This window comes from Petromyzon marinus, chromosome 13 (genome assembly GCF_048934315.1).
Source record: "Petromyzon marinus isolate PM22_M1 ecotype Great Lakes invasive population chromosome 13, UKy_Petmar_22M1.pri1.0, whole genome shotgun sequence".
NCBI lineage: Eukaryota > Metazoa > Chordata > Hyperoartia > Petromyzontiformes > Petromyzontidae > Petromyzon > Petromyzon marinus.
In genome coordinates this window covers 2,791,247-2,818,767 of record NC_133679.1, presented here as the reverse complement: position 1 = coordinate 2,818,767, position 27,521 = coordinate 2,791,247, and the positions used below count along the sequence as shown (strand labels likewise).

The 27,521-nt window shown below is 49.5% G+C and overlaps 1 protein-coding gene across 1 annotated transcript in view; it reads left to right on the top strand.

The window, feature by feature from the left end:
* LOC116942213 (chondroitin sulfate proteoglycan 4-like) overlaps positions 1-25,686 on the top strand; it is a 33,442-nt gene extending 7,756 nt beyond the window's left edge. The window contains exons 3-11 of the mRNA XM_032953912.2: positions 196-3,888; positions 4,439-4,639; positions 5,781-6,065; positions 6,484-6,660; positions 7,705-7,903; positions 8,645-8,776; positions 10,108-10,280; positions 11,132-11,312; positions 17,599-25,686. Of these exons, the coding sequence (XP_032809803.1) occupies positions 196-3,888; positions 4,439-4,639; positions 5,781-6,065; positions 6,484-6,660; positions 7,705-7,903; positions 8,645-8,776; positions 10,108-10,280; positions 11,132-11,312; positions 17,599-19,724 (7,167 nt within the window). The 3' untranslated portion in view covers positions 19,725-25,686. The remainder of the gene's footprint in view (positions 1-195; positions 3,889-4,438; positions 4,640-5,780; positions 6,066-6,483; positions 6,661-7,704; positions 7,904-8,644; positions 8,777-10,107; positions 10,281-11,131; positions 11,313-17,598) is intronic.
* The last annotated feature ends 1,835 nt before the right edge of the window (positions 25,687-27,521 follow it).

The window sequence follows — 27,521 nt, the reverse complement described above, 5'->3', positions numbered from 1 at the left end:
TACAGTATTGTAGATATTGTTAACTTGAAACATCAACGAAAACACACACCTCTTCAGTATTCGGGAATGGATCGTTGAACTGGCATTGAATATTTTATCAATCTACTACACTGATGCTCTAAACGGTTTTTTTTGCAATCTACGTTTTATGTTCTTTTTTTCTCCCATTTCCTCGTATGTCTTGCACGGATGCAGCTGCGAATGGAGCTCGGCTCCGGAGAGGGCGTGCTAAGGACCGAGCCCGGCTTGCGCATGAATGACCTGGAGTGGCACCGCGTGAGAGTTCAGCGCAAGGGGGAGGCGGTTACCATGACGGTGGACGGCCGCGCACCCAGCTCAGCGCGCCTCCCAGGTCAGCTGCAGGAGCTGAACATCCAGCACGGCCTTCTGCTTGGTGGGACTGGCAGCCTGGAGCGGCCCTACCTCACCGGCCGCGGAGGCGTGCAGTCCTTCAGGGGCTGCGTGGAGGAAGCGGTGTTCAATGGGCACGACATTCTGGCGTCCCTGCGGTCGTACGCCGGTCACAAGACGGTGCACGAGGTCTCGGCAGGCTGCAGCCCTGAGTTCGAGGCCAACCCCGATGATCCCATCAGCTTCTTCAGCCCGTGGTCATACTTGGCGTTCCCACCCGTCTGGGGGGACAGCGGCAAGGTGGTCTTTGAGTTCCAGGTGCGCGTGGGTGTCAAGAGCGGCATCTTGCTCTACCACTTCCGGGCGGGCAAAGATCCTCCGTTTGCAGCGCTCGAAATACGCGAGGGCCGCTTGTGGTCACTCCTCAACGTCGGCGAAAGAACCGTGGTCATAAGTCCCAAGACCAGGGTGAACGACAGCCGCTGGCACCACGTCCATTTCTCTTTCACCGCCTCGCATGTCACGTTAAGGGTGGATAACTATACCGTGATACAGAGCTTCATGGTGGTTGACAACCGCAAGTTCCTGGAGCTGCGGCGCAGCGGTGAGCCCCTGTTCATCGGCGGCGTGGACTCCAGCACGAGAGCAGAGGCGCGGAGGAACGGCCTGGCCTCGCTGAGGGGCGGCAGCAGCCGAGGAACGGGCGGGTCGCTGCGCGGCTGCTTACGCGACCTGAGGGTGGACGGGGAGCGGCGGAGCCTGCAGGACGTGCTGGTGTCCAAGGACATCGCCGTGGGCTGTCGGGAAAGCGTGGCGACAGCAGCCCCGACCGCCAAACTCAAGGCGCCCGTCGCGCCGACAGCCAAACCGCGGAGAGTTGAGGGCACCGCGAAGCCGACAGCGCCGCCGACAAAGGCGCCAACGACCACTGTTGCCACCACGGATGCCGCTACCTCCACCACCATTAAGCCCATGGAGCCTCCTCTTCTGCTCCTGCACGAGCTGGAGTTACTGGAAGGGGGGAAAGCAAACTTGAATTCCAAAAATATCAGAACGAACGTGAACCTCCAGCTGCTGGGAAATCGACCATCGCAGTTGTTCTTCAGAGTTTTGAGCGGGCCGTGGCACGGCAAGATTAGGGTCGGTGGTGTCCTGCCGGAGTCAGATGCACCGAGCGCAGCACACGCGGTGTTCAACCTCCTTGACGTGTCTCAGGAGCGGGTGGTGTACGTGCACGACGGCTCCGAGGCCCCGGGTGACACGTTCACCTTCGAGCTCTACGTAACCGGCAAGAGTAATAAAATGCCCAACGTCCTCCTCAATGGACTGAAGGAGCGGTACGTCTTTAACATAACCGTGTTGCCGGTAAACGATCCTCCGGAGTTGGTGCTTCCAACTGGGAACCTGTTCACGCTTGTGGAACAGAGTAGGAAAAAGCTCACCCCGGACGTAGTGCAAGCCATCGACGCGGACACAGACGCCGCCGAACTGAAGATCTCCGTCCTGGGCAACTTGAACGCGGGAGCCGGTCACCTGGAGAGCACACGGGAACCGGGCAAGGTCATCACGTACTTTTCTTACGCGGACATGCGGGCGGGGGACGTGTACTTTGTGCACCACGGCTTGATCAGGAACTCGCGGGTCGCTTTGCGCGTGAGCGACGGGGAAAAGGTGAGCAACACCGTGGTGCTCCGGCTCCTCGCGATCCCCGGTGAGTTTGGCATGGAGAACAACACCGGGATATCCGTGTCGGCGCTGGAAGGATCGGCGCTGATTCTCACCGCAAACCTCTCGGTGCGCACCAACGCAGCGGACCAGGACGTGGAGATACAGTACAGCATCACGGAGCTACCCAAGTACGGGGAAATCCAGCGGCTGTACGAATCCAACGGGAGGTGGAGAAGGGCTGAGTCGTTCACACAGCGCGCGATGGAGAGGAAGCACGTGAGCTACGCCCTCAGCGATGGCGCCAACATTGCCGCCGCCGGCGTCACCGATTGCTTCCGATTCAAGGTGTCCGTTTTCGGAAAGGTTTTGGAGGAGCCGCAGGAATTCGCGATCCGTGTCAGTCCGGCGAAGCTCAAGGTCGCGAACAACAGGCCCTTGGAGCTTGACAAGGTCGAGCGAGCGCACTTGACACAGAAGAACCTGCAGACGCGAGTGGAGGGGGCCAAAGTGAGTGACGCAGACATTAAGTACGACATCATTACCCTGCCCGCTAAAGGTCATTTGTACCTGGGAGACGTGAAGTTGACGGCCAACGCGTCGTTTACGCAGCGCGACGTGAGGAGTGGAAGCGTTTCCTACTTGCTGAAGGAAAGAGCCAAGTCCGACATGGAAGACACCGTATGGTTTCACGTTTTGGCCCAGCGCCTCAAGTCCAAATTGCACAGTTTTCGTTTTACAATAAAAGCCGATTCCGAGGCCATTGAAGTTACTAACAATGGGCTTAGCGTCATAGAAGGTGAGGGAAAACTGATTACGAAGAACGAGCTGTTTTTGGAAACCCTAAACACACAAAACTTTCGCTACCAGATTACACAAAGCCCAAGGCATGGAAAACTCAAGAAAATCAACCTCTCCGACTCTGCAGATAGTAACGACAATGTAACAACCTTCACAAACGAGGACATAGTGAACAAACGGCTCATGTACATTCATGACGATTCCGAGACCGGCGAAGACCGGTTCACTTTCTCCGCCACTCCCACGGACCTGAATTTCTCGTCAGCGTTCAACGACGCCTTCAACGTCACGGTGCAGCTTCGGAACGACGAGAAGCCCGCCCGCATGGTGGACCGCGTACTCCGGGTGGTGCGGAATGGCCACAAGCTGCTCACCCTCTCCGACCTGGCTTACTACGATGCCGACGTCGACTCGGACGACGCCGCGCTCGTGTACACAAGGCGCGGCATCCCAAACGGCGAGCTGGTGGCGGCGGACGACCCCAGCAAGAGGCTCTACCAGTTCCGCCAGGGCGATCTAGCGGAGCGCCGGGTGCTCTTCGCGCACCGGGGCGCGGACCAGGGTCGCTTCGTCCTGTGGGTGTCAGACGGGAAGCACCAGGTGACCGCGCTCTTGGAGGTCGTGGCGAGCGAGCCGTACGCCCGGGTCAACAACGGCACGGGCCTGCTCGTGCGCAGGGGACACACGCAGGCCATCGCCGCGGCGAACCTGAGCGTTGACACCAACGTGGACGTGCGGGACGAGGGCGACGTCACGTTTCGGGTGACCGAGTCGCCGAGGCACGGGCGGCTGCTGCTGGACGGCCACCCGGCCGAGTCGTTCACGCGGCGCGACCTGCAGACGGGTCGGGCGATGTACCGGCACGACGGCGGCCACGGTGGGCTGCGCGATAGCTTTCGATTCGCCGTGGAGCTGCGAGGGCACGGCGAGGGAGCGGGGATGCCGGTGGAGGGCTCCCTGTCCATTCGCATATTCCTGGAGAGCCACGAGAAGCCACCCGCTGTCGTGCGCAACGCGAGCCTCGTCGTGGGAGAGGAGGAGCCCGTGTCCATCGGCAGCGCCAGCCTTCAGGTGCGGCGGTGGTGACGATTGCTGCAGCGCTGCTCCTGCAAAGTTCAGCACGAGCGTCGGTGTAGGGCGCAGAGATGACAAAGTGCGTGTGATATTCATCCAGGCTGACGACATGACGATGCGATAGCGCGTTTTCCACTTGTTGCAGAGATTTACAAATCGATGCCAGCAGCCGCCCTGGTTAATTCTGTGGTTTTATGAACCAAAAATACCACGCTGTCTGCTTCACATGGTGGAAAGAGAGCCGGCCATGTGCGCGGTCTAACTTTGCCAAATTTGGAAAATTGCCCACTAAATCCAACCCCTACCCCCTCTCCACGCAGCAGTATAAACGGGTACACCACTGTCGGTCAGCAGCTCGCATGTGGTGAGATAAATTGTGGGCCAGCGTGGAAGAGTTGCCAAAATTGCTCCCTCTAGCGGAGGCCCTCCTGCCAGCGATGGCTTGAGGAGAGACATCTGGGGGCCGCGCCCCTTACCTTTCCCTTCCACGCTTCGTCAGCGCGAGTTACACGCGTCTGATGTCGCTGCGTTTCCCGCGGTGCGGCAGGTCACGCACGAAGTGAGCCCGCCGGCCGAGTTGGTGTTCACGGTGAGGGAGCCGCCCCAGCACGGCTTCCTGCGTCGTCTGGTGGCGAACGGGGAGGAGGAGGAACAGTACGAGGGCTCGCTAGCACAGCAACTGGAGGCTTTCACGCAGCTGGACGTCAACTTGAACCGCGTGCAGTACGTCCACACCTCGCCTGGACAGGTAGGCGCTCGCTCGCACCCTCCGTAAGTCTTGACTCCCACCAAGCCACGGGGTTCGCAGGTTTAGGTTTCGTGAATTTGGCATTCGATGGCTTTCTCATGGTCTCGCGCGAGCAGAAATAAATGGCAACATTTCTAGGTTGGATTAATCACTCCGTGGTACGTATACGAGCGTTGTGATATACAGCGGATATATTTAATGTTCCGATGTCAAGCGTCCAGTGATTGGTGACTGGTATCGAGTGAGTGGTGAGGGTCAGGTGGGTTGATGACTGGTGAGTGGTGAATTTCAAGTGAGTGGCATGTGAGTGTTATGTGTCCACAAAATGGGGTGCCCTGAGTGTCACATTTTATGAGGCTTCCCCATACCGTATGGCAATATTTCACCATCAGGAACCGGTGGTTTTTCACTTCATTTGACAAAATTCCAGCTTTGGGAATTAAAATATGAGTTTGACTGTCGTTCGGCAGTCACCATTCCCATAGCAGGACAGTCCGAAGCGTACTGTAAACGTCCTTCAATGAAGGTAATAAAAAGTCACAACCCAGTCAGTCAGTCGGGGATCACTGCTATAGCACCATCTCGTGGCCTCACAGCCATCCTTGGACTCTCCTCAATCTCCTTTCAGCGAAGCGGGAGGCCAGAGAACTGGGCAGCCTCCCGACCCCACACGTAGTAATGCTACGGTCATTCTACGAAGTTAAACACATTAAGCACGTGTTTAATTAGCAACTATCAATCGGTAGCGTCACGGGAGGTCGTGGGTTCGATCCCAACCCTGACGCCTGCTGTATATTTGGAGTTTGTGTCTCCCCGCGGTTGCATAGATGTTTCTCCGGGTCCTCCGGTTATTCCCTCGACATTTAGAAACGTGTGTAGAGTATTTGGCTGCTATACATTTCCACGTGATAAGCCACTTTGTTGAGCTATCATTTGTGACCAGGTCGCTTCTGAAAAATAGCTATATAGCTCGGTGGGCCTTACGTGGTAAAAAAAAAAGTTGTATACCGGGGTTTATAAATCCGCAAACAACCGTCAGCATTAAAGACATTGGCGATATATTTTCCAAAATTCGTGTTTTTTTTCCCCTCCCCTCCCCGCCCTACCTACCTACCTACCGACCTCTTTAACGGGCCCGCAGCTTGCTGACAGCTTCTCCCTGGACGTGGGCAACGGCGTGTCGGCGCCACTGCCGGCACTGCTGGTGGCCGTCGACGTCCTGCCGCGCCTCATCCCCCTACGGCTGCCGGGCGGCGGCGTGCTGGCGGTGCGCGAGGGCGGCTCCGCGGCCTTGCTCGTCGCCGCCGACAGCCCCCACTTCGCGAGGCGTCAACTCGAGTTCCGGGTGTCCGAGCCACCCAAGCACGGGCGCGTGGAGGGCGTCGACCAACCTGGAGTGGCCCTCGCCGCCTTCACCAGTCGGCAGGTGCGGAGGCCGCTCCTTGGCGTCGAAACTCTCGCCGTGATGAGGTCGAGGTCGTCGAGGCGGGAAGCTCTCAGACGATTGGGCGCCTCGGTAGCTGGGAGATGTTAACCACCTCACTTGGTGTGCAGGAGGAGTATTTGGCTGTTATAAATATGCACGTGATGATAAGCCACCTCGTTGAGCTATCATTCATGGCCAGGTCACTTCTGAAAAAAAGAGCCACATAGCTCAGTTGGCCTAACCTGGTAAATAAGTAAATAGGAACTTCACAACGACGCGGTGCGCTAACCACTGCTCCATCGCCGCACCCCTGGTTGGTTTGTATCGGGAACGGTTGTCAGCACCGTCGGCCTCTGCGATGATGACCACGGCCACCCCACCCCCCCTCCACCCCCCCACGGCCGCTGCATCTGCGCAGGTGGAGCGAGAGCTGGTGTACTACGTCCACGACGGCAGCGAGACCCGCGATGACAACTTCACGCTGGTGGCCGTCGACGACGAACTGCACAAGCGCAGCAAGCCGATGGTCGTGCCGGTCGCCGTTTCCGCCGTCAACGACGAGCCTCCCGTCGTCGCCGCCAACCAGGTCCTGAAGGTGAGGAGGCGTCGTCGCGCGGAGCCTCGCGGGGGAGCTGGCCAGCTGTGTGAGTTCACAGTGGCGTAGCCACGTGCTCGTCCAGCTGCCGTGCCACTCGCTGGTGCTTTAAGCGACTACATCATGCGGGATGTTCCGGAGTGCTGTAGATACCTGTTAGTGCTGTGATGATTTCATTCGTGTCCTTCGATTGAGCAGATGAGAGGAGAATGAGTCATCGAGTATTTTGCTTTTGTTTTATGTCGTGAGAATTTTTATTTTTTATATATATTTTATTGTTTCCCTTCAACGTGACTTTACCGAAAGAGCTAAGAATATGAATTACTGCAGTCACGAAAGCTTTAAATCAAAATATAAATTAACGGGTCAAATTAATTGAATAGTTAATCAATGTAGTGCGAACGTAATACATCACGCTTACGTAAAAAACAAATCGTCAAATTGTCAGGCGATTCTACCACGAAACACCTTGGGTTCTTCTTCCCGAGCCCCCAACTGCAGAGAAAGAGAGGGTGGCATGCCCCAAAAAGAGTCGTTTGCCAGCTGTGGCTGGATAAACATTGTCTTGGTTTTTTTGTACGAATCGGTTTACTTTCTATAGAGGTGGATTTTTGCGGTTTGGCTAGCACACCAGACTTGCTCACCAGAGGTCACCGGGTCAATCACCTGGCATGGCATTTGAAACAGCGGTGCAAGTTGCTTAATTCCTCCCACCTGCTACCCACCAAAGTGAGTCGATCGGCAGGTTACGTGTGGTGGGGTAAAGTGTGGGTACTCCTACTTTTTCCAAGACGTCTGGCCAGCGTGTAAGGTTAAGCCAGAACACTCTGAACACGCGGTTTCTAGAGCTCCCTCCAATGGAAGTCCTTCCACCAATGGTGGCAGCATGAGCAAGCAATTTCAGGGCAGCCCCTTCTCTTTTTTTGGAAATTGCATCACTTGTTCTGGTTTTTCCAGCGCTTGGAGAATGTCGAACTCGTCGGAGTTATTCGTGAGTGCGTATAGTAATTGTAAAAAAATAAGCGCATCCAAATGCGTTGGCAGGTGTGGGTAGGCTCCGTGACGGAGATCACGTCAGCCGACCTGAGGGCGGAGGACAAAGACACCCCCCCGGAAGAGTTGGCGTACTCCATCTCCCCTCCCAGCAACGGCCTGGTTGCCCTGAGGGAGCGGCCGAACCAGCCGGTGCTCAACTTCACGCAGGCGGACGTCGACTCGGGCTCGCTCGTCTTCGCGCACCGCGGTGAGGCCTCCGCGTCACGGAACTCTGCGTCGCTCGCTCGCAGTGGCAGCACTTTTGACTAAAAATCGCTCCCAAGGCAAATTTGTAAACACACCGGGCCCAAATTGTCGTGCGATCCCGTTCGCCCATTTGGGACTTGGTCCAAAAATACAAATGGGGGGGACCGGTGAGGAAGATGTTTTGCGGCTGTTGAATATACGGGGACTTCACGTGAGCTGAGAGTGTAAAATAAGCAATGAGGTATACACATTAGAGGTAATACACACAGACTGGCCCACCGGCTCTCAGAATGGACCGGCCCTCCAGCCATTTGCTCGATGGACTGCTGCCCTATGGCCAGTGCAGGCCTGTTTGCCCTTTGTAATACTATTATGATGCGATTCCTGCAGAAATTCGCGTTCGATTCACATGAATCCAGCCTGGATGATCCCCACAGGAGTTGCGATTCCTCTCCAGGCGATTGCTACGTTAAAATCTGCATTGAATTGAATGGGATTCTGACAAGAGGATTCTTGTGCTACAACGGGATGCTATTTCCAATGTGGTTGAGCTGAGCTTCGGCTATACTTAGATAAATATATGCCTTATTCACAGCTGGCCATTCCAGCTGGCTTTGTTATATGCACTGTACCCACGTGCTTTAATTAAAGCTTACATTGTTTTTTTTTTATTTCATATCCTCTACGCAGAAAACATTCCTGCCCTTTAAATCTAACATAGTCTATTCACCTCTGCCCTTAGGAGCGACCTCTGGAGGATTCAACTTCCAGGTCACGGATGGAGTGAACTCTGCTGCTCGTCAGATCTTCAGCATCACAGCCAAGCCGCTCGTCCTCAGTGTGGAGGTCAACAACGGACTCAGCGTCTACCCCGGTGAGGGCCCTGGCGCGCTCTCAATTCACTCTTGCCCTTAGTGTCGCCCCATCCCGTGCCCTGGTGGACACGCACGTGGCGCTAACGGTTGATGGCGACAGAAAATGATACGTTTGGTTTCGTTTATTTTCACACGTATAGCAAAGTTCATCTGGCAGCAGCAGCAGCAGCTTGATATTCGTGAACAAATCAGGATTAAACAAATATTCGTCATATATGTATTGAAAATGCTTCAGTAAAATAAATTGTGGTATACAGAAATTGCCTGCCATTTATATACCTCCCTTGAGCTGCATATGAATGTTGACACTTTGCCTTCGAATGTATTTTTGGAAGAAAAAATGAAATAAGGAAGTTATCCAGATTTGTCTTTGCTTGTGGTGCGAAAACTCATTGAATCAAACAAGGCGGAAAGGAAATGTGTTGGCAGCGATGCACAAGTACAAATTTTAAAAATTTTAAGTGCTCGCCATGTTCACAATTAAAACTTCATATAAATTAGATATTTATGTAATGGTCGAACATTTTAGACAATGGCTCTTCTTCTCGATAGAGAGAGGGCAGATACATTGACATATTGAAGGTCACACTTTACACTGATGTCTGTAGAGTGCAACTCCCAACTATAACTCGATCAACATGTCTACTCTCTCTGTTCCCAACAAGAGCCTTTGACCATAACAAACAGCTCGCCAATTCTGAAATACAAAACAAGTCTTACGTTCTTTTTTTCAATGAGATTAGATGAACACATCAGAATCAGAATATTATGTATCCTAGAGGAATTCGATGAGCTATAAAGCTCTTTTTCACAGATGTCCAGTCGGGACACGGGGTCAGAACGTTACAACAACAAACAGTACAAAAACACGATAGGAGCACAATACGCCTTTTGGCGTCCTCTGGTCTAACACCGTTTGAGACGAGGCTCAAAAGAAAGCTGTCTTTAGTGTGGACCAATCAGTTTCAAGGACAATGCATATTATCAGAGTATGTTTTTTGTTTGCATTCTGACCACAAGCATTGTGGTTAATGCAGACATGATTCCTTGTAAAAGGTTTCAGTTTGGTGTTTTGACATGTTAACACCTGTTTGTTGCCAGAAAAAAAGGGGAAAGCCCTATTATATTTTGGTACTGGCAAAGGAGATCCCATTATGTGAACAAATGACTTAAAAATATACAAATACAACTAAACAATTGTTTCATCTCATCAGGTAAAGCCCACACAGCAGAGCTATCGAGCTGCACGTTCCAGAGATTTGTAAACTCAAGTCACGAGATGCTCTGTGCGTGCCTCTGCTTCTCTGCGTGTGCGGCACTCCTCGTCCAGGGACCCTGCACCCTATCACTGAGCAGGACCTCAAGGTGGTCACCAACGACGACAAGTTCCCCAGCAACCGCTCCGTCGTCTACTCCGTGATCGACAAGCCCGGGTTGGGCCGCATCGTGCGGACTGGAGCCAACAACGCCACGGCCGCCGTAGACAGCTTCACCCAAGCGGAGGTGCGGGCGCCTTTAGGGGCATAACTATTGGCCATTCAAAATGTCTCTTTAAATTATGGGGACGCTGCATTAAGGGCATTCATGAAGGCATTTAGGCACTCCCCCCCTCCCTTTTTTTTCTTCTTCTTCTACAGAGGAGCTTAGGAAGACACCACGGGATTGTAGAGTTTATTGAAGCAGTTTATTGAAACATGCGGGTCAGACCGGTTTCCATTGCACTGTAATCCGAAATGTGCTTGGTGCTGGTGTCAACCCCCCGTTCATATCCTCTGTGTTGTGCACCTGATATCGTTTTGTTCATAAAATACTTTGGAAAAAATACGGGGATGCTGCCGCCAGTGTATCGGGTGTGCACACCGAACTCACAATTTAGAGGTGATGTCGCCGGTTCGATCTCCCACTGAAACAATGGGGAAGTTTCTTAAATGCCCCTCCCCCCCACCCGCATACACACATCCATATCAATGTGTGCACAAACAGTCGCGTCACGTGATGCGAGTTAAAGCGTGCGTGCTGCCACCACCTTCCTCCGAGGTTTCTGACGAGCGTCAAAGAGTAGGTCAGCAAACGCTCTATCAGGGGCCCTCTAGAGCCTCTCTATCTTGGAGGCCCTTCTGCCCGCAGTGGTGTGAGCAAAGACATTTCAGGGCTGCACCTTTAGTTCGTTGTGGGTAAAATGTCTCGTAACCACGTGGCAGTTTGTTCAGCTTTCATTCTGCGGAAAGGTGTGATAACGCCCCGATCCATCTAGCGGTAGCCAAAGTGCAACTTATATATGCATGTATGTTGAACTTCTTTCGCACCGTGCGTAGCCAACCGCGCTGATCGGAGCTGCGTTTGTGATTGGCCAGGTGGCGGAGGGACTGATTGCGTACGAGCATCGGGGAGGCGACATGGGGCAGTGGAGCACCACAGATTCCTTCGTCTTCCAGGCTTCGTCAATGCCCTCCAAGCTGCCCGCACAGACCTTCCACATCAGCGTGTCCTTCGACAACGCGGCCGGGAGGAGCGGCGTGCTGCTCGCCAACACAGGTGAGTGTGCGCGGAGATAACAGCACGTTCACGCGAACACACACCGACCACTGAACGATCCGCCGCCGTTGTGTCTCATTAGCGGGGGCATATTTCGGTATCATCGGAACAATAAATAATATTCAGTTTGATCTCTATGGGACCTTTTCGCAAATATCAAAGTATGAAAAATAATAATAGGTTTTACCCTATAGAGCAGGGGTGGGGAACCTTTTTTTTCTGCCAAGGGCCATTTGGATATTTATAACATCATTCGCGGGCCATACAAAATTATCAACTTAAAAATTAGCCCGTTATATTTGGTCAAACATTTAATTAACTCACCCCTAATGTGATGGCTGGAACTGCTTCTCTTTGGTGAGGCGTGTGTGATGTTAGCTGGTATTGATGATGTTGCTACTTGCAACTGTTTTTCCGGGTTTGCTCCTAGATTTATTGAATTTCGAGTCCCACCTGCGGTTGCCTTGGCAGGGCCACACCAAATGATTTTGCGGGCCGTATAAGGCCCGTGGGCCGAACGTTTCCCACCCCTTCTATAAAGCAATAAAGCAGGTGTTAAGATGCTCAAACACCAATTTGATACCTTTTGCAAGGCATCAAGTCTGCATTAATCACACGCAGAACTTGTGGTGAACATGCAAAAAAACATGCTCTGATAATATATGCAGCAGATTTTCACTTTCTATCATCATCAGTCTTCTTTAGCCATGGTCAATCGACTGCTTTGTAAAGGCCTCCCCTTTCTAGGTGGCTGCATATCCTCGTAGGTGGCACATTACACCACTGAGTTTGGACAATTTGATTTACACAGCTACTCAGTCGCGTGAAAGTCTCCTTAAGCTGTCATTTTACTTTCCCATTGTAGACCGGGGCCAGAGGCTCGTAAAATGTTCCCTCTGTGGAGCCCCAAGGATTAACAAAAACAAAAATTGGGTGAAGAATAGAGAGATACATTTTCCAACATCCATCAGTGAAGCCTCTGCAACACAGAAACACCCTCTGTAAAGTACAGTCCTCTACTTACGATGGAGATGCGTTACGACGACCTCATCGTTAGTCAAAAATATCGTAAGTCGAAGATGGCCCTAGCCTACCCAGGAGAAAAAAAATACACGCGCTAACACCGAGACAACTTAACTCCGTCGACCGCTGGTGAGAGTGAGGCATCACCGCACAAGGCGGGAGATGCGTACATCCCGGCAGCGTCTCAACGTTTGCCTGCCGCGCGAAATATAAATATTTTACAATTTTGTCGTATTGCCATCGTAAGATCGAAATATCGTAACTCGGGGACTATCTGTATGTGGGGCCACACAGTGGAACTCATGTTAAATTCACAATAGAGGTATCATGGGTTAGATCGTGTAAATATAAAAATGTGTCGTTAAAACCCGCCACCACCCGACACAGCCGACTAGTAAGGGTTGTCACGTAAACAGAACGTGGCCAATTAATTACATCACGTCCATCCGTTTGAATCCTTGTAAGGACACATCTAGCTTTACTTGTGTCTCTCTCCAGAGAGGGCAAATCCTTGTCATCGTTGATTTTTGTTTACGAGACGCTACGACAGAAAGTGTGCGGGACAGCTTTTTGCATCGTGCTTGTTTTTTGTCGGGACACTTTGTGCCAAGCGTCGCCTTTGTCATGCAGACCGCATTGTGTTCTGCATCCTGTGTTATTTTCCTCGTCTAAGCGCAACCGCTGGGTGCACGTTGGCAAAAATTTCTACTTGCGCGTAGAAAAAAATCGACGGCGCCGTAGTGCGTTAAATGGTGTAGAGCGCAGGCGACAGGGACATAAGCACACACAGTCGCAAGATGTGGAACTGTCGTCAGAGATCTTAATGTGCGGTTGTGATCACTAGCTCTTAAGCAAAGGAAGCCATTACAAGTGGCTTGGGACATTTCTACAACTACTCTTTGGATCCTTGATACATTTCTTTCCTTTGTATAGTGTAGTAGTGTATAGTGTATAATTGTGTAAAGTCTAGTAGTGTCTAGTGTATAGTGTAGTAGTGTATAGTAGTGTATAGTGTAGCAGTGTATAATAGTGTATAGTAGTGTATAATAGTGTAAAGTGTAGTAGTGTATAGTACGCAGTGTATAGTGTAGTAGTGTATAGTAGTGTATAATAGTGTAAAGTCTAGTAGTGTCTAGTGTAGTAGTGTATAGTGTAGTTGTGTATAGTATTGTATAGTGTAGCAGTGTATAATAGTGTAGTAGTGTATAGTAGTGTATAAAAGTGTAGTAGTGTATAGTGTAGTAGTGTATAGTACGTAGTGTATAGTGTAGTAGTGTATAGTGCAGTAGTGTATAATAGTGTATAGTGTAGTAGTGTATAGTACGTAGTGTATAGTGTAGTAGTGTATAGTGTAGTGTATAATAGTGTAAAGTGTAGTAGTGTATAGTGTAGTAGTGTATAGTACGTAGTGTATAGTGTAGTAGTGTATAGTGCAGTAGTGTATAATAGTGTAGTAGTGTATAGTGTAGTAGTGTATAGTGTAGTAGTGTATAGTGTAGTAGTGTATAATGTAGTAGTGTATAGTGTAGTAGTGTATAGTGTAGTAGTGTATAGTGTGTAGTGTATAGTGTAGTAGTGTATAGTGTATAGTGTAGTGTAGTAGTGTATAGTACGTAGTGTATAGTGTGTAGTAGTGTATAGTGTAGTGTATAGTGTAGTAGTGTATAGTGTAGTAGTGTATAGTGTAGTAGTGTATAGTGTAGTGTAGTAGTGTATAGTACGTAGTGTATAGTGTAGTAGTGTATAGTGTAGTGTATAGTGTAGTAGTGTATAGTGTAGTAGTGTATAGTGTAGTAGTGTATAGTGTAGTGTATAGTGCTGGAGTCTGTCGCCAGGGCAAGGGAGGTGTGGACCGCCACTACTTAACGCACTGCCGCCGTGACCCTCACCAGACAAACGAACTGAGAAACGAACGAACGATAAATTTTGATATAAAGCTTTAGTGACTGCAGGGATTCATATTCTTGGTTACCGAAAGAACCAAGAATATGAACGAACAATAATAGTTCTAGCAGTAATTTCAGGATTGGCTATCCGCTTCATGTGGCTCGCAGCGATCACTTCCCGAGATCTAGCAGCGTGTGGCGCTGTCCCACAGCAAATACACAGATTTCTGTAATGTTGATGACGGAAATTGGGAATATATTTGATCTCAGTTACGTTAAAACTTCATATGCTCGTGATTTTAACTTCTGCACGTCACCAAATACAACATACTAATTCACAGCTACAATTGTCTTTCATTTGTATATTATAAACAACTATACATATATGTGCGTCATGGTAAATAATAATATGAACGAGGTCGTCAGTCGCGAGAGTAACGCCAATGCCAAATGAAGGCAAAGAAAAAAACGGGCCTTCGTGCGCAGAAAATTGTTGGGCCTATTTAGTTCATAGTTCATAGTTACATTTATTTGGTATAGCCCTGTGAGCCATTCGGCTCTTGAATCGGGTGCAACCGCAACAAAAAACAAAAACATGAACATGAACAAGAAAACATCTTAAAGTGACTACGTGACTGTGCAAACAGAAAATCCAGCGGCTGAAAATAAATACCAAACCTCTTCTCGCAGACCAAAACAATCCAGATAGGTGTGAGCCCAAAACAATCCAGATAGGTGTGAAAGTGTGAGACCAAAACAATCCAGATAGGTGTGAGACCAAAACAATCCAGATAGGTGTGAGACCAAAACAATCCAGATAGGTGTGAGACCAAGACAATCCAGATAGGTGTGAGACCAAAACAATCCTGATAGGTGTGAGACCAAAACAATCCTGATAGGTGTGAGACCAAAACAATCCAGATAGGTGTGAGACCAAAACAATCCTGATAGGTGTGAGACCAAAACAATCCTGGTAGGTGTGAGACCAAAACAATCCAGATAGGTGTGAGACCAAAACAATCCAGATAGGTGTGAGACCAAAACAATCTTGATAGGTGTGAGACCAAAACAATCCAGATAGGTGTGAGACCAAAACAATCCAGATAGGTGTGAGACCAAAACAATCCAGATAGGTGTGAGACCAAAGCAATCCAGATAGGTGTGAGACCAAAACAATCCAGATAGGTGTGGGACCAAAACAATCCAGGTAGGTGTGAGACCAAAACAATCCAGATAGGTGTGAGACCAAAACAATCCTGATAGGTGTGAGACCAAAACAATCCTGATAGGTGTGAGACCAAAACAATCCAGATAGGTGTGAGACCAAAACAATCCTGATAGGTGTGAGACCAAAACAATCCAGATAGGTGTGAGACCAAAACAATCCTGATAGGTGTGAGACCAAAACAATCCAGATAGGTGTGAGACTAAAACAATCCTGATAGGTGTGAGACCAAAACAATCCTGATAGGTGTGAGACCAAAACAATCCAGATAGGTGTGAGACCAAAACAATCCTGATAGGTGTGAGCCCAAAACAATCCTGATAGGTGTGAGACCAAAACAATCCTGGTAGGTGTGAGACCAAAACAATCCTGGTAGGTGTGAGACCAAAACAATCCAGATAGGTGTGAGACCATTCAGTGCGGGTCCTTTATGGAGGCGGAGAACGAGGTTCATGACATAGCTAGCAAGGGTGGGGGGAGAGAATGGCAGCAGAGTTTATTTGATTGCGTCAGTTGTTGTGATTTAATAATTTTCGATTTAAAGCTTTCGTGACTGCAGGGATTCATCGTTTTGGTTCTTTCGGTAAAGTCACGTAGAATGGAAATGAAATAATAAATATAAAACACAATAAAATAAATTTCTCACGACATTTTGGCCACAACACAAGGCTACTTGCCAAAACAAGGCTACTTGTGTTGTGGCCAAAACGTCGTGAGAATTTTATTTGATAATGTTTTATTTTTATTATTTTATTTCCATTCTACGTGACATTACCGAAAGAACCAAAAAGGTGATTTAATAAGTTCACCGGAAAGAGGGTTTATTTTGCAGCACATAATTCAACCGATATTGTAGCCGAGAAGCAAGATCGTAGATCGCAAATATCATCCTCAACCAGCATCCTCTGCTGTTTGAGAATATCTCCTGCCTGTTGTGGTTTACAAAGGCAGAGATGAGGCAGCGACGAATTCTACGAAGCGCTGGACCACTGGCGCGGTGTCGTTCCTTGCGGGAGAGTAACCGACCTTTATCCGGACGATCGAGAGTCCTGTTACACCTTCTGCTGCAACCGCTGAATTATGTAAGCTGTCCCAAACTGCCTTGAGCACGGCATCCCACCTTAACACGTGCATACGATGGTGCGCTTCGTTGGGGAACATTTTAAACGTGTAAGACACGAGTCGCCTCACTCCTCCTGTTAATTTTTCAATCTTAATCCACCAACGACGAGGTCGGGTGGAAATAAAACACTTATGTTTAGATTTAAATGTAACGTACATTGAAATGTTAGAAACATTATAAGTAATATAGCTGTACGTCCGCAGTGCACAGAGAATGTTTGTGAGTATCATTGTAAATGGAAGATATGGGATTCATAATAGATTTTTTTGGGTTAGGCCACGTATGTAACTGTACTTTACTTTGCGATCGTGTCACGCTGGATTGCACGTGTTTACACAGAGCACGACTATTTTCAGCTGTTTTCCTGTAGATTGGAAACAGCTTGCGGAACCATATTTGTGACGGAGTACAGGCATATGTTACGTGTATTACTTGGACAATGGCGAGTGACTTCAACCATCCATAAAACCTCGTTAATTTATACACAAAACAGCTCCCCTGTTGAGCCTTATAGACTGGAGGGCAATTGCGAGTAACTAGCAGCTATTACTGCCTGTCTGACGGTGCAGTCTACAATGCGCTGACTTCCTTCGTCTTCCCAGTGCTGTTTACACACCGTTTAAGACTGAGTCAACCTAGGGGAGTCCCAGACACTACTTTACCCACTGACATTTGCCCTGGCCAGGACCTTAACGTAGGCGTCCAAATACGTGGCGTAGTGTGCTGGCACTATAAACGCGTGCCGTAAACACACGCACGCATACATCCACGTACTCCGAACGTAAAACCTGTAAACGGTGTAACGTTCCACAGCCAACACTTTCGTGCTGCCTGTGACTAAGGTGTCGCATCCGCCTCTCTTGAGCTACGTAACGTTCACGTAAACCATCGAGGGACGCTTGTCGGAGCAACCGTGACTACTCAAGTGCTCTATCGGCGTGTTTCCCCACGGAAATGTGTTTCCCAATATACCCGTGTGTTCTTACGCTCCCTTTGACATCACGTCCCTCGTTGTCCACGTGTTGACAGGAGCGACGGTGGTGGAGGGCCAAGAAGTGGCGATAAACAAGTCGAACCTGGACGCCTCGAACCTGCTGGCCAAGCTCGCGAAGGAGCAGCGCGGCTCGCACGAGGTGTACCTGCAGGTCACCGTCCTGCCCCGACACGGCTTCCTGTGGCTCGGCAGCTTCAACGTGACCAAGGAGAAGCCGTACGTTTCCCAGGCGAACCTCGACCGCCACGGCTTGCGCTATCGGCACGACGGCTCGGAGGACGCCCGCGACAACTTCACCTTCGTCGCGTTTCCCAACCCCAAAAACAAACGCGCCGGCCGACCGGATGGCAGCGGTGACGTCGGCGACTCGCTCGTCGTCGAGGAAGTCTTCCTCATCGACGTGCTGCCCGTCAACGACCAGGCGCCGGAGCTCAAGACCAAGACGCCGGGCTTGAGCGTCGTGCAGGGCTTCACCGCCACGATAGCCGAGCGCAACCTGAAAGTCGTCGACCTGGACAATCCGGCGCGCGAATTACAGTTTACGATCATCAGCGGACCGAACAACGGGCGCGTCGCGTTCAACGACAGCCCGAGCGTCGCCGTGAGCGAGTTCACGCAGGCGGACGTGGACGCGGGCCGCGTGGTGTTCGTGCAGGACGGAAGTCCCGCGTCCGGCGTCTTTTACTTCCGCGTGACGGACGGAGTCCACCGCCCGCTCTTCACCCTCTTTAACCTGGCGGTGGAGCCGCTGTCCGTCCGGTTGGTGAACCACAGCGTGGTGGAGCTCGTGCAGGGCCAAGCGACGATCGTGGTGACGCACGGCCACCTCGCGGGCGAGACCAACGGGCAGAGCGCCGAGATTACGTACCGGGTCACGCGCGGCCCGCAGGCCGGCCTCTTGCTGCTCAACGGCAGCAGGGTGGACACCTTCCCGCAAACCGAAATCGACGCGGGCTCGCTGGCCTACCGCATGACCAACATGTCGGCATCCGAGGACGACTTCGAGTTCAGTGCCCTTACCGCCGAGAGCAACGTCACGGGCTTGGTTGCCAAGATTGCGGTGATGCCCCTGGTTAAGATTCCGGCGGACCTGGCACTACCCGCCGGAACGGCCACCCCCGTGAGTCTGGATATGCTGGACGCGCGAGAGCTGGCGAACCTGACGGGTCACATGCCACACTACGAGGTGTTACGGCAGCCGCGGCATGGCCGGCTTGCGCACCGCTCGCTCCGCGGCAAGCGGGACGCACGGGGGGTCACGCGTTTCACCCAGAGCGACGTCGAGATGGGGCTTGTCCTCCTGGAAGTCGGAGACGTAAACCTAACGGATGCGCGTCAAGCAAATGATTCCTTTAGGTTTGTGCTGAGAGCAGAGGGGGTCCAGCCAGCGGCGGGTGAGTTTGCGTACAGCATAGTGCCTCTCGACCCTTCCGCGGTGCCCAATATAACGTCGCACCTCGAAGCACTTTCAGAACACGATTCGTCGGTAACCCCCCCTGTCACGGGAGGCGCTACTGCCGTGGGCTCGAACGTGGCCACGGAGGAGGCGGCGGCGCCATTCAATGCTACCGTGTCCCCGTACAGCGAGGCTCCGGCCAGAAGGCCTGCACCCCGATGGAGGAACAAAATTTCGGACCGCTGGGGCAATCGCAACAAAAACAGCAGTGCCGACCCCGACGACACCCTCGATCCCAGCCCGTCGTGGTCGCCCGATCCGGACTGGGCGGCGGCGGAGTCGGTGGACGAAGGCGGCGGCGGAAACCTGAACGTCATCGTCCCCGTCGTCGTCGCAGCCGTCGCGCTCGCGATCATCGCGGCGCTGGCCTTGCTGGCGATCGCCAGGAGGAGGAGCCGCGACGTCGCGAAGGGCTTCCGGGCTCTCAAGCCCAACAACCTGGGCCCGAGCCGCCTGGCCGCAGCGGGCCACACGGAGAGGAGCCCCACGGTGCCCACCGTCACCGTGACGGCGCTCGGCGGCGGAGGATCGCCGTGCGCGGAGGCCGACATCGTGGCAGCCATGGTGGCGGATGCCCGGGCAAACCCGTCGCCACCCCCGAGTCCCACCGCCCTCCCGTACGCCTGGTGCCACTTCAACGCCGACATGCTGCAGTACTGCCGAACCACAAGTCCCTCGCTGCGCAAGAACCAGTACTGGGTGTGACACGGGAAGGCGGAGCGTTCCGTTTCGGGGGGGCGGAATGCGGGGTCGCGGCGTTCACCCCCGTATGACCCCCCCTGTCACGGGGGCTCGACCGAGGTGGTCCCGTGGAGGTCGCTCACCCCCCCACCGCCACCGCCGTGTTTTCTCGCGGGCCGTTGAGAATGGGCGATTGCGTCCGCTCCGTTTTTTTTTCTCGTGTAAATTGACCCAAACACATGCCGGTGGGCCTTCTGCCTAAAGGACTGCTGCGTTGCGGTTGGCTGGAGCCAACCAAGCCAGCGGCATTACGACGGCCGCATATTAGGACGAAGCCTGTGTTTGTGCTTTTTTTTTGCTGTGTCTGCGTTCATATCTCGTTGGTATCATTTATCTTTTGTTTTTACACATATATAAACGTTGTGCAAAGCGCGTTTAGCGATCAGTGGTTGCCAAAAATACGGCCGATAAAAAGGGCAGGAGAGAAAGAAATGCGTTATAATTTGAGCAGTGTTATCAGTGGCTTAAATGATAGGTGCCACCTTTTGAATTTGTGACAAACGTAATTACTGATATGAAGCAACATGTGTTCAACGAAACAAAGCTCCTTATGGATCAATGTCATCCCAGTAAAATTAGTGTTGTTCGGGCCGACTCTCACAAGGATTCGCTTTACTGAGTATCATCAACAGGTTGTTGCCTTTTAATTTAAAGCTTTCGTGACTGCAGGGATTCATATTCTTCGTTCTTTCGGTAAAGTCACGTAGAAGGGAAACAATAAAATATACATAAAACAATAAAATTCTCACGATGTTTCGACTGCAACACAAGCAATCATCATCAGGTGTGAAAACCACAGCAAATTTTCTGGCTGTGGTTTTCACACCTGATGATGATTGCTTGTGTTGCAGTCGAAACGTTGTGAGAATTTTATTGTTTTATATTTAAAGCAAATTTTCTTGCTGTGGTTTTCACACCTGATGATGATTGCTTGTGTTGCAGTCGAAACGTCGTGAGAATTTAATAGTTTTATGTTTTATTATTTTTTTATTTTATTGTTTCACTTCTACGTGACTTTACCAAAAGAACCAAGAATATAGGTTGTTGCCTGTTTAATGCTACCTGATAGTATAAGAATATACAGCAAATACCGAGTATCGTGTGTGAGCATTTTACAATACATTTGGAATCGTTTTTAGCATCACTGCGCATCAATATTGTCCCAAAAACGGATTGCTCATCATCATTATTGTTGACCTAGCGTTGTAGAAGAGAAACGTAAACATAAACTTGGACTTCTTGTTGTTATTTTGGTCTGCCAGTCATCGTGGTCTTGGGCTAACCGACCGCATCCCATGTGAAAGCGTAATTTTTTTACTACTATTTTTACATGTGGATTTCAAACGTCAAGGTTAAGAGGTCACGATGAACGGAGGTGGCCGGATTGCTTAGTGGTCAGAGCACTGAGCTGGCAACCACTGAGGTATTGGGTTCAACTCCAGGCCTATGATTAAATCAGCTTTTCAAGTGTAGAGAGTTGATGGTTCATGAGCATTACTCTTAGTTGAAGACAGGTGGGAAAATTCTGCTTCCTACCGTATGGACGATACAGTGAGGGGAAAAAGTATTTGATCCCCTGCTGATTTTGTACGTTTGCCCACTGACAAAGAAATCATCGGTCTATAATTTTAATGGTAGGTTTATTTGAACAGTGAGAGACAGAATAACAACAACAAAATCCAGAAAAATGCATGTCAAAAATGTTATAAATTGATTTGCATTTTAATGAGGGAAATAAATATTTGACCCCCTCTCAATCAGAAAGATTTCTGGCTCCCAGGTGTCTTTTATACAGGTAACGAGCTGAGATTAGGAGCACACTCTTAAAGGGAGTGCTCCTAATCTCAGCTTGTTACCTGTATAAAAGACACCTGTCCACAGAAGCAATCAATCAATCTGATTCCAAACTCTCCACCATGGCCAAGACCAAAGAGCTCTCCAAGGATGTCAGGGACAAGATTGTAGATGTACACAAGGCTGGAATGGGCTACAAGACCATTGCCAAGCAGCTTGGTGAGAAGGTGACAACAGTTGGTGCTATTATTCGCAAATGGAAGAAACACAAAATAACTCTCAATCTCCCTTGGCCTGGGGCTCCATGCAAGATCTCACCTCGTGGAGTTGCAGTGATCATGAGAACGGTGAGGAATCAGCCCAGAACTACACGGGAGGATCTTGTCAATAAACTCAAGGCAGCTGGGACCATAGCCACCAAGAAAACAATTAGTAACACACTACGCCGTGAAGGACTTTAATCCTGCAGCACCCGAAAGGTCCCCCTGCTCAAGAAAGCACATATACATGCCCGTCTGAAGTTTGCCAATGAACATCTGAATGATTCAGAGGACAACTGGGTGAAAGTGTTGTGGCTAGATGAGACCAAAATGGAGCTCTATGGCATCAACTCAACTCGCCGTGTTTGGAGGAGGAGGAATGCTGCCTATGACCCCAAGAACACCATCCCCACCGTCAAACATGGAGGTGGAAACATTATGCTTTGGGGGTGTTTTTCTGCTAAGGGGACAGGACAACTTCACCACATCAAAGGGACGATGGACGGGGCCATGTACCGTCAAATCTTGGGTGAGAACCTCCTTCCCTCAGCCAGGGCATTGAAAATGGGTCGTGGATGGATATTACAGCATGACAATGACCCAAAACACACGGCCAAGGCAACAAAGGAGTGGCTCAAGAAGAAGCACATTAAGGTCCTGGAGTGGCCTAGCCAGTCTCCAGACCTTAATCCCATAGAAAATCTGTGGAGGGAGCTGAAGGTTCGAGTTGCCAAACGTCAGGCTCGAAACCTTAATGATTTGGAGAAGATCTGCAAACAGGAGTGGGACAAAATCCCTCCTGAGATGTGTGCAAACCTGGTGGCCAACTACAAGAAACCTCAGTTTATTATGTACAAGAAACCTCTGACCTCTGTGATTGCCAACAAGGGTTTTACCACCAAGTTTTAAGTCATGTTTTGCAGAGGGGTCAAATACTTATTTTCCTCATTAAAATGCAAATCAATTTATAACGTTTTTGACATGCGTTTTTCTGGATTTTGTTATTGTTATTCTGTCTCTCACTGTTCAAATAAACCTACCATTAAAATTATAGACTGATCATTTCTTCGTCAGTGGGCAAACGTACAAAATCAGCAGGGGATCTAATACTTTTTTCCCTCACTGTAGGTCACTTGAAGACATTTCAGAGGTAGCTTTGTGGTATCCATTTCCATGGGGATGTTGTTGCACTGCTCTGCAAGAGATACAAATTGATGCCTTAATTAAAAAAAAGAGTTCATCATGGCCAATGGTGTTGATACCACCACGACTTGTCATTGCTTCTCTCCAACAGATCACACTTCACTTGCAGTGGTTATACACAACTCTTAAAGTATGCGACGATCTGGCTTTAGACCGTATGCTTTGTCTCCAGCCTCTGGGTGCTCACTCTCATACCTGTCTCAGTAATCTCCCCTCCAAAGATGTTTCTTTAACAATTGAAATGCGCAATACAGTTTTATGGTACTATACAATTTTAATGTTTAATGCATCAACATAATGCCAATAAACATTTTGTGGGCAAGTAGAATTAGGTGGGATATAAGAAAGTTACTTTGACAAGCATATCCACATGCTGTAGAAAATAAGTGTTAAATATTTAATCTGGATTTGTATATGTTATATACCCACATTTTGAGAATTTAAGAAACTCCACAGACGAAAACATGAATAGGCTTATACATTTCTGTATTTGTTTATGCCAATACATATTTGAAATTATACTCTACGTTCCAAAAAAAACCTCTGAATAGGTAGTGAGTGAGTCAATGTTTATCCATTAGGCGCTCGCTGTATATACACGAATATAATTATCAGGTGATGTATATAATCCAGCAGTGGCTAACGTGTGGCCGCGTGTCCTCTGGTAAACTCTTGAATCGAACTACAGCTGAGCTATCCCGATTATGTAAATGATCGATTACTCCAACTCGACTAATCGGATTACGTGAAAATATTTTTCGGGAAAACAATGTGGATAGTAGGGTAGGTGACGGACTCATCATCAGCCGGGGGTTTCCTGCCTTCATTAGGCTGGATGTTTGGCGGGCTAAGAATATGGGCCCGAGTGTAGTCGCCCGCAAAAAAGGGGCCGATGACAAATTTGTTGGTCGTTGATGAACCAACTTTTGTGGCCTCATTGTCCCTAGCCACAAATCAAACCCAGCAAAGCCCCTTTTATTCTAAGCCGCAGATATACCTGTGGTTGGCCAGGCAACACCACGGCCGGCGGAATTGAAGTGGGACGCAATGTTTTTTTCTCTCAGCAGGAAATGTTTAGTTCGGTGCAGAATTATTTCAAGGGTTATAAAAACCAGGCTCTCTTCAACCGCTTACGTTCCACTCGGAATGCCTTGAGAGTTTCCTTTGTTGCACCAGTGTTTTTATTATTAGTATTTAAGATGTCTTTCAATAATACCACTAGTTGTTCCCTACTAAGGGAGAGAGCACGACTATGCACGGATCTGTATTGCATATGCCGTAGTAGGATGCTCAATGCACGAATGGAGGCGTCATCTATCTTCACATACTGCACTGTGCTTGTCCCGTTCGGGCTGGCGTTAACCCCTGGGTGTCTCTGCCACGACTTGTATTGGCTTCAAAATGTGGTTTCAACAGCCATTGTCGACACGTTTGATTTGTTTTCTTTTTGCTTTGCGCGTGTCACGCGCCGGCTGCCAGATACTCAAATTCAGGTCGAGTCGGCCCAAGGAAACGGCCCGACACCAGCTGCCAATTGCCGCTCGTTCGCTCGGGGCCGGTTGTGAGGTCGTCATTCAGCGATTAAGACTGCCGCTTCACACTCGCCGGTTCACTCACCCATGGCTTGCTGGCATCGGTGGTAGCGGGAAGCTATGGGGTAATAAGCTTGCAGCCAGTTTACAGTGGTGCTCAATTGAAGTGACTCTTTCGTCGTCGAAATCAGTGTTTTTTTTATAACTGTCCGTCAAGAAGGGAGGTTACCTACCGGGTGCTGTTAACGGAAGAGAAGGGTTCATGGGCTGCACAAAGTCCCATTTATTGGCAACCGTCACAGCCAAGTTTCTAAATTTGTGCGTTTCCCCATTGACGGGTGTGCCACGTTATTGTACGCGAAAAAGAAGGGCATGCTCATTTGACACCGACACTATATACAGAACGAGGCAGTTCCATTTGGGAAACAGAGTTCAATCGCTAAGTTTTATCACTCGGTTACAATGATCGTACCGACGTATTCACGGCATACGCACGGCCTGCTGTATAATACCCACACACTGCTAAATGGAGGCCCTTCACATGGCTTGAGATTGTGGAGCTTGTTTGGCCGTACGTCGCACGGGCACATCAGCTCGGGTTGATGAGAGGGGGTGTCCGGCAGGGAATCGAACTCGGGGGTCATGCGGTTCAGAATTCAGTGCGCCAATCACTGCACCACCGCCCAGTCTCGATGAAGGCATTTGTGTGATTCCGATAACCGGTGCTGTATTATGCAATCGTTATGCAATGCAGATAATGTCTTTTAAACATTTTAGGGAAACTAAATATTTATAAAAAGTCGTATCCACATTTTCAGGTTGTTATTTTTATTACAATCATATCATATCCGGCCAGGGGTTTCTGTGACAAGGTGGTCTACTCACAATAGAAAGGTCAAGAGTTGAAGTCCCACTCGGTGGTCATCGACTCCACCCATCAGTCTTTCAAGGTGTGTAAAATAAACACCACTTTGTGGCTATTTAGCATTGGTTGTTCTATGCAGAGACTTTTATTCACCAAAGGAATGTGGAATTTCCACGCTTGGTTTCAGGGCTGCTAGAGGAGATGAGCACCCCCGCCCCTCCCCCACCCCCATATACACACATTGTTTAATAAATACACTTGGTTTGAAGAAACATGTTTTGTGGATGAGTGCTTTGGAGCGTGATGAGCCGAGGTACTCCTTGGACTTATGATTGTGAGGCATGATCCCACATTGCCGTCTGCGCGGGTGTTGTGGATTCTGACATGGAACAAACATGTACTTAACAATCACATCTGGTAAAGTGCTTTACTATCAATTGTCACCACTGTCTTGAAATTATCAAAGCAAATTATTAACTTTTTGGTATATTTTCTTATACAACGTGCAAGCACAGTATGCGCTATGGAAAGTCCATAACGCTGATAAAAGTGCATTTTGCTTACAGCGGTGTCAAATAATGCCACCTATGGAGGCGGTCCGGCGGTCGTGAGTGGATATGTTCGGACAGAAAGCTGCGCCCGAAGTTACAGTGATCGTTGGCATTTAAGGCTGCCGAGGTTTATCGGATCTTGTGTCCTGGATACAAGGACGACTTCGCGTGTGAGAGTGGGCCAAACGATTCAAGGGCAGAAAAACAGACATTGCTGATAGTTCTCTGAGAAGCAGACCCATTATGCGAGTGATCCCAACGGACCCTTGGAGAGCGGAGAACCGCGTGACCGAGCTGGAGTCAGGGACATCACTGATGAATTGCGGATTGGCCATGAAGCTGTGCAATAAATAAATGTCTGAAGTGGAATAATCATTAGGTGCGCGTGGTGTGTGTGATGGGTACCAAAATTATTAACACGTGTCCAAAATCTGACCGATCTGCGGATGTTACTGCAGTAAATTGTGTTGTACCGCAGATGCTGTATTAAGGTTGGTGTCCCGATAGCAGAAGTGCATCGATCCTCGGTCATGCTGTGGGTTACTTTCAGAAGTGGCAGTGCGGTGACCGAACGATGCTCCGTTGGGTCAGTGTCTTCTGTAAGCAATGAGGATTTGACTTGTTCACTGTGTTCCTCATGTTAAGGCATAATTATACCATTACGTTCTGAATATAAAGTAAAATGTTTATATCAAAATATTTATCTTTTAAAAAACATGTACGTGTCCTTAATATAATCTCACTTTTACTACTGAATACAAAGCATTGATTGATTGAAATATATTTCTTATGCTCACAGTACATGCATCTAATTGTGCACGTAATAATCGAATATCTGTACAGGTGTATGCAAGTTAGATGCCGTGTTACACTCGGGGTTATGGAGTGAATAAAAAAAAAACTGAACAAACGAGGCACTACAAACGAAACGGTACGAGACAATTCAAAGTGGTACAAATTATACGAAAAGGAAGATGATCGAATTATTTCCCTGAATCGTAACAACTCGTCCACACCGCAGGCGGAGCCAGTGGGGGGGTGGCACGTGCCCCCCCCCCCCCCCAATGATCCGATCAAAATCCATAATTTCGATAGGATCATTGGAGTTTCTTAGTAATAAATCGACATTTTGCGACCCCCACTGCCACTGTGTAGCATATTACTACGTGCCAGGGACTCTATGAGATGATAGGACAATAGTTTGAGTCCATAATTGGCAATAATTAACGGCAAAGAAGTTCTAATTGACTCAGAATTGTGCGCAGTTGCGTATACAGAGTCCACGACTTCCCTGAAGGCATTCACCTTCAGCGAGCGTGCTGCCGATCACACAACGCGGTTCGAATTCGACCCTCGATCGATGGCTGTGCCATCGCCGCACACGCGTCAAATAAAAAGCAAGGGACAAGTCCTTACTAACAACTCCTCTATCACGTGTCATTGCTGGAGGGGTTGCCCCCCCCAAACCTGAAAATCCTGGCTCCGCCATTGGCCGCGGGCATGTGAAAATGTTTTCAAGGAACCCTTTGAATAATCCATATATTCGTTTAACACGT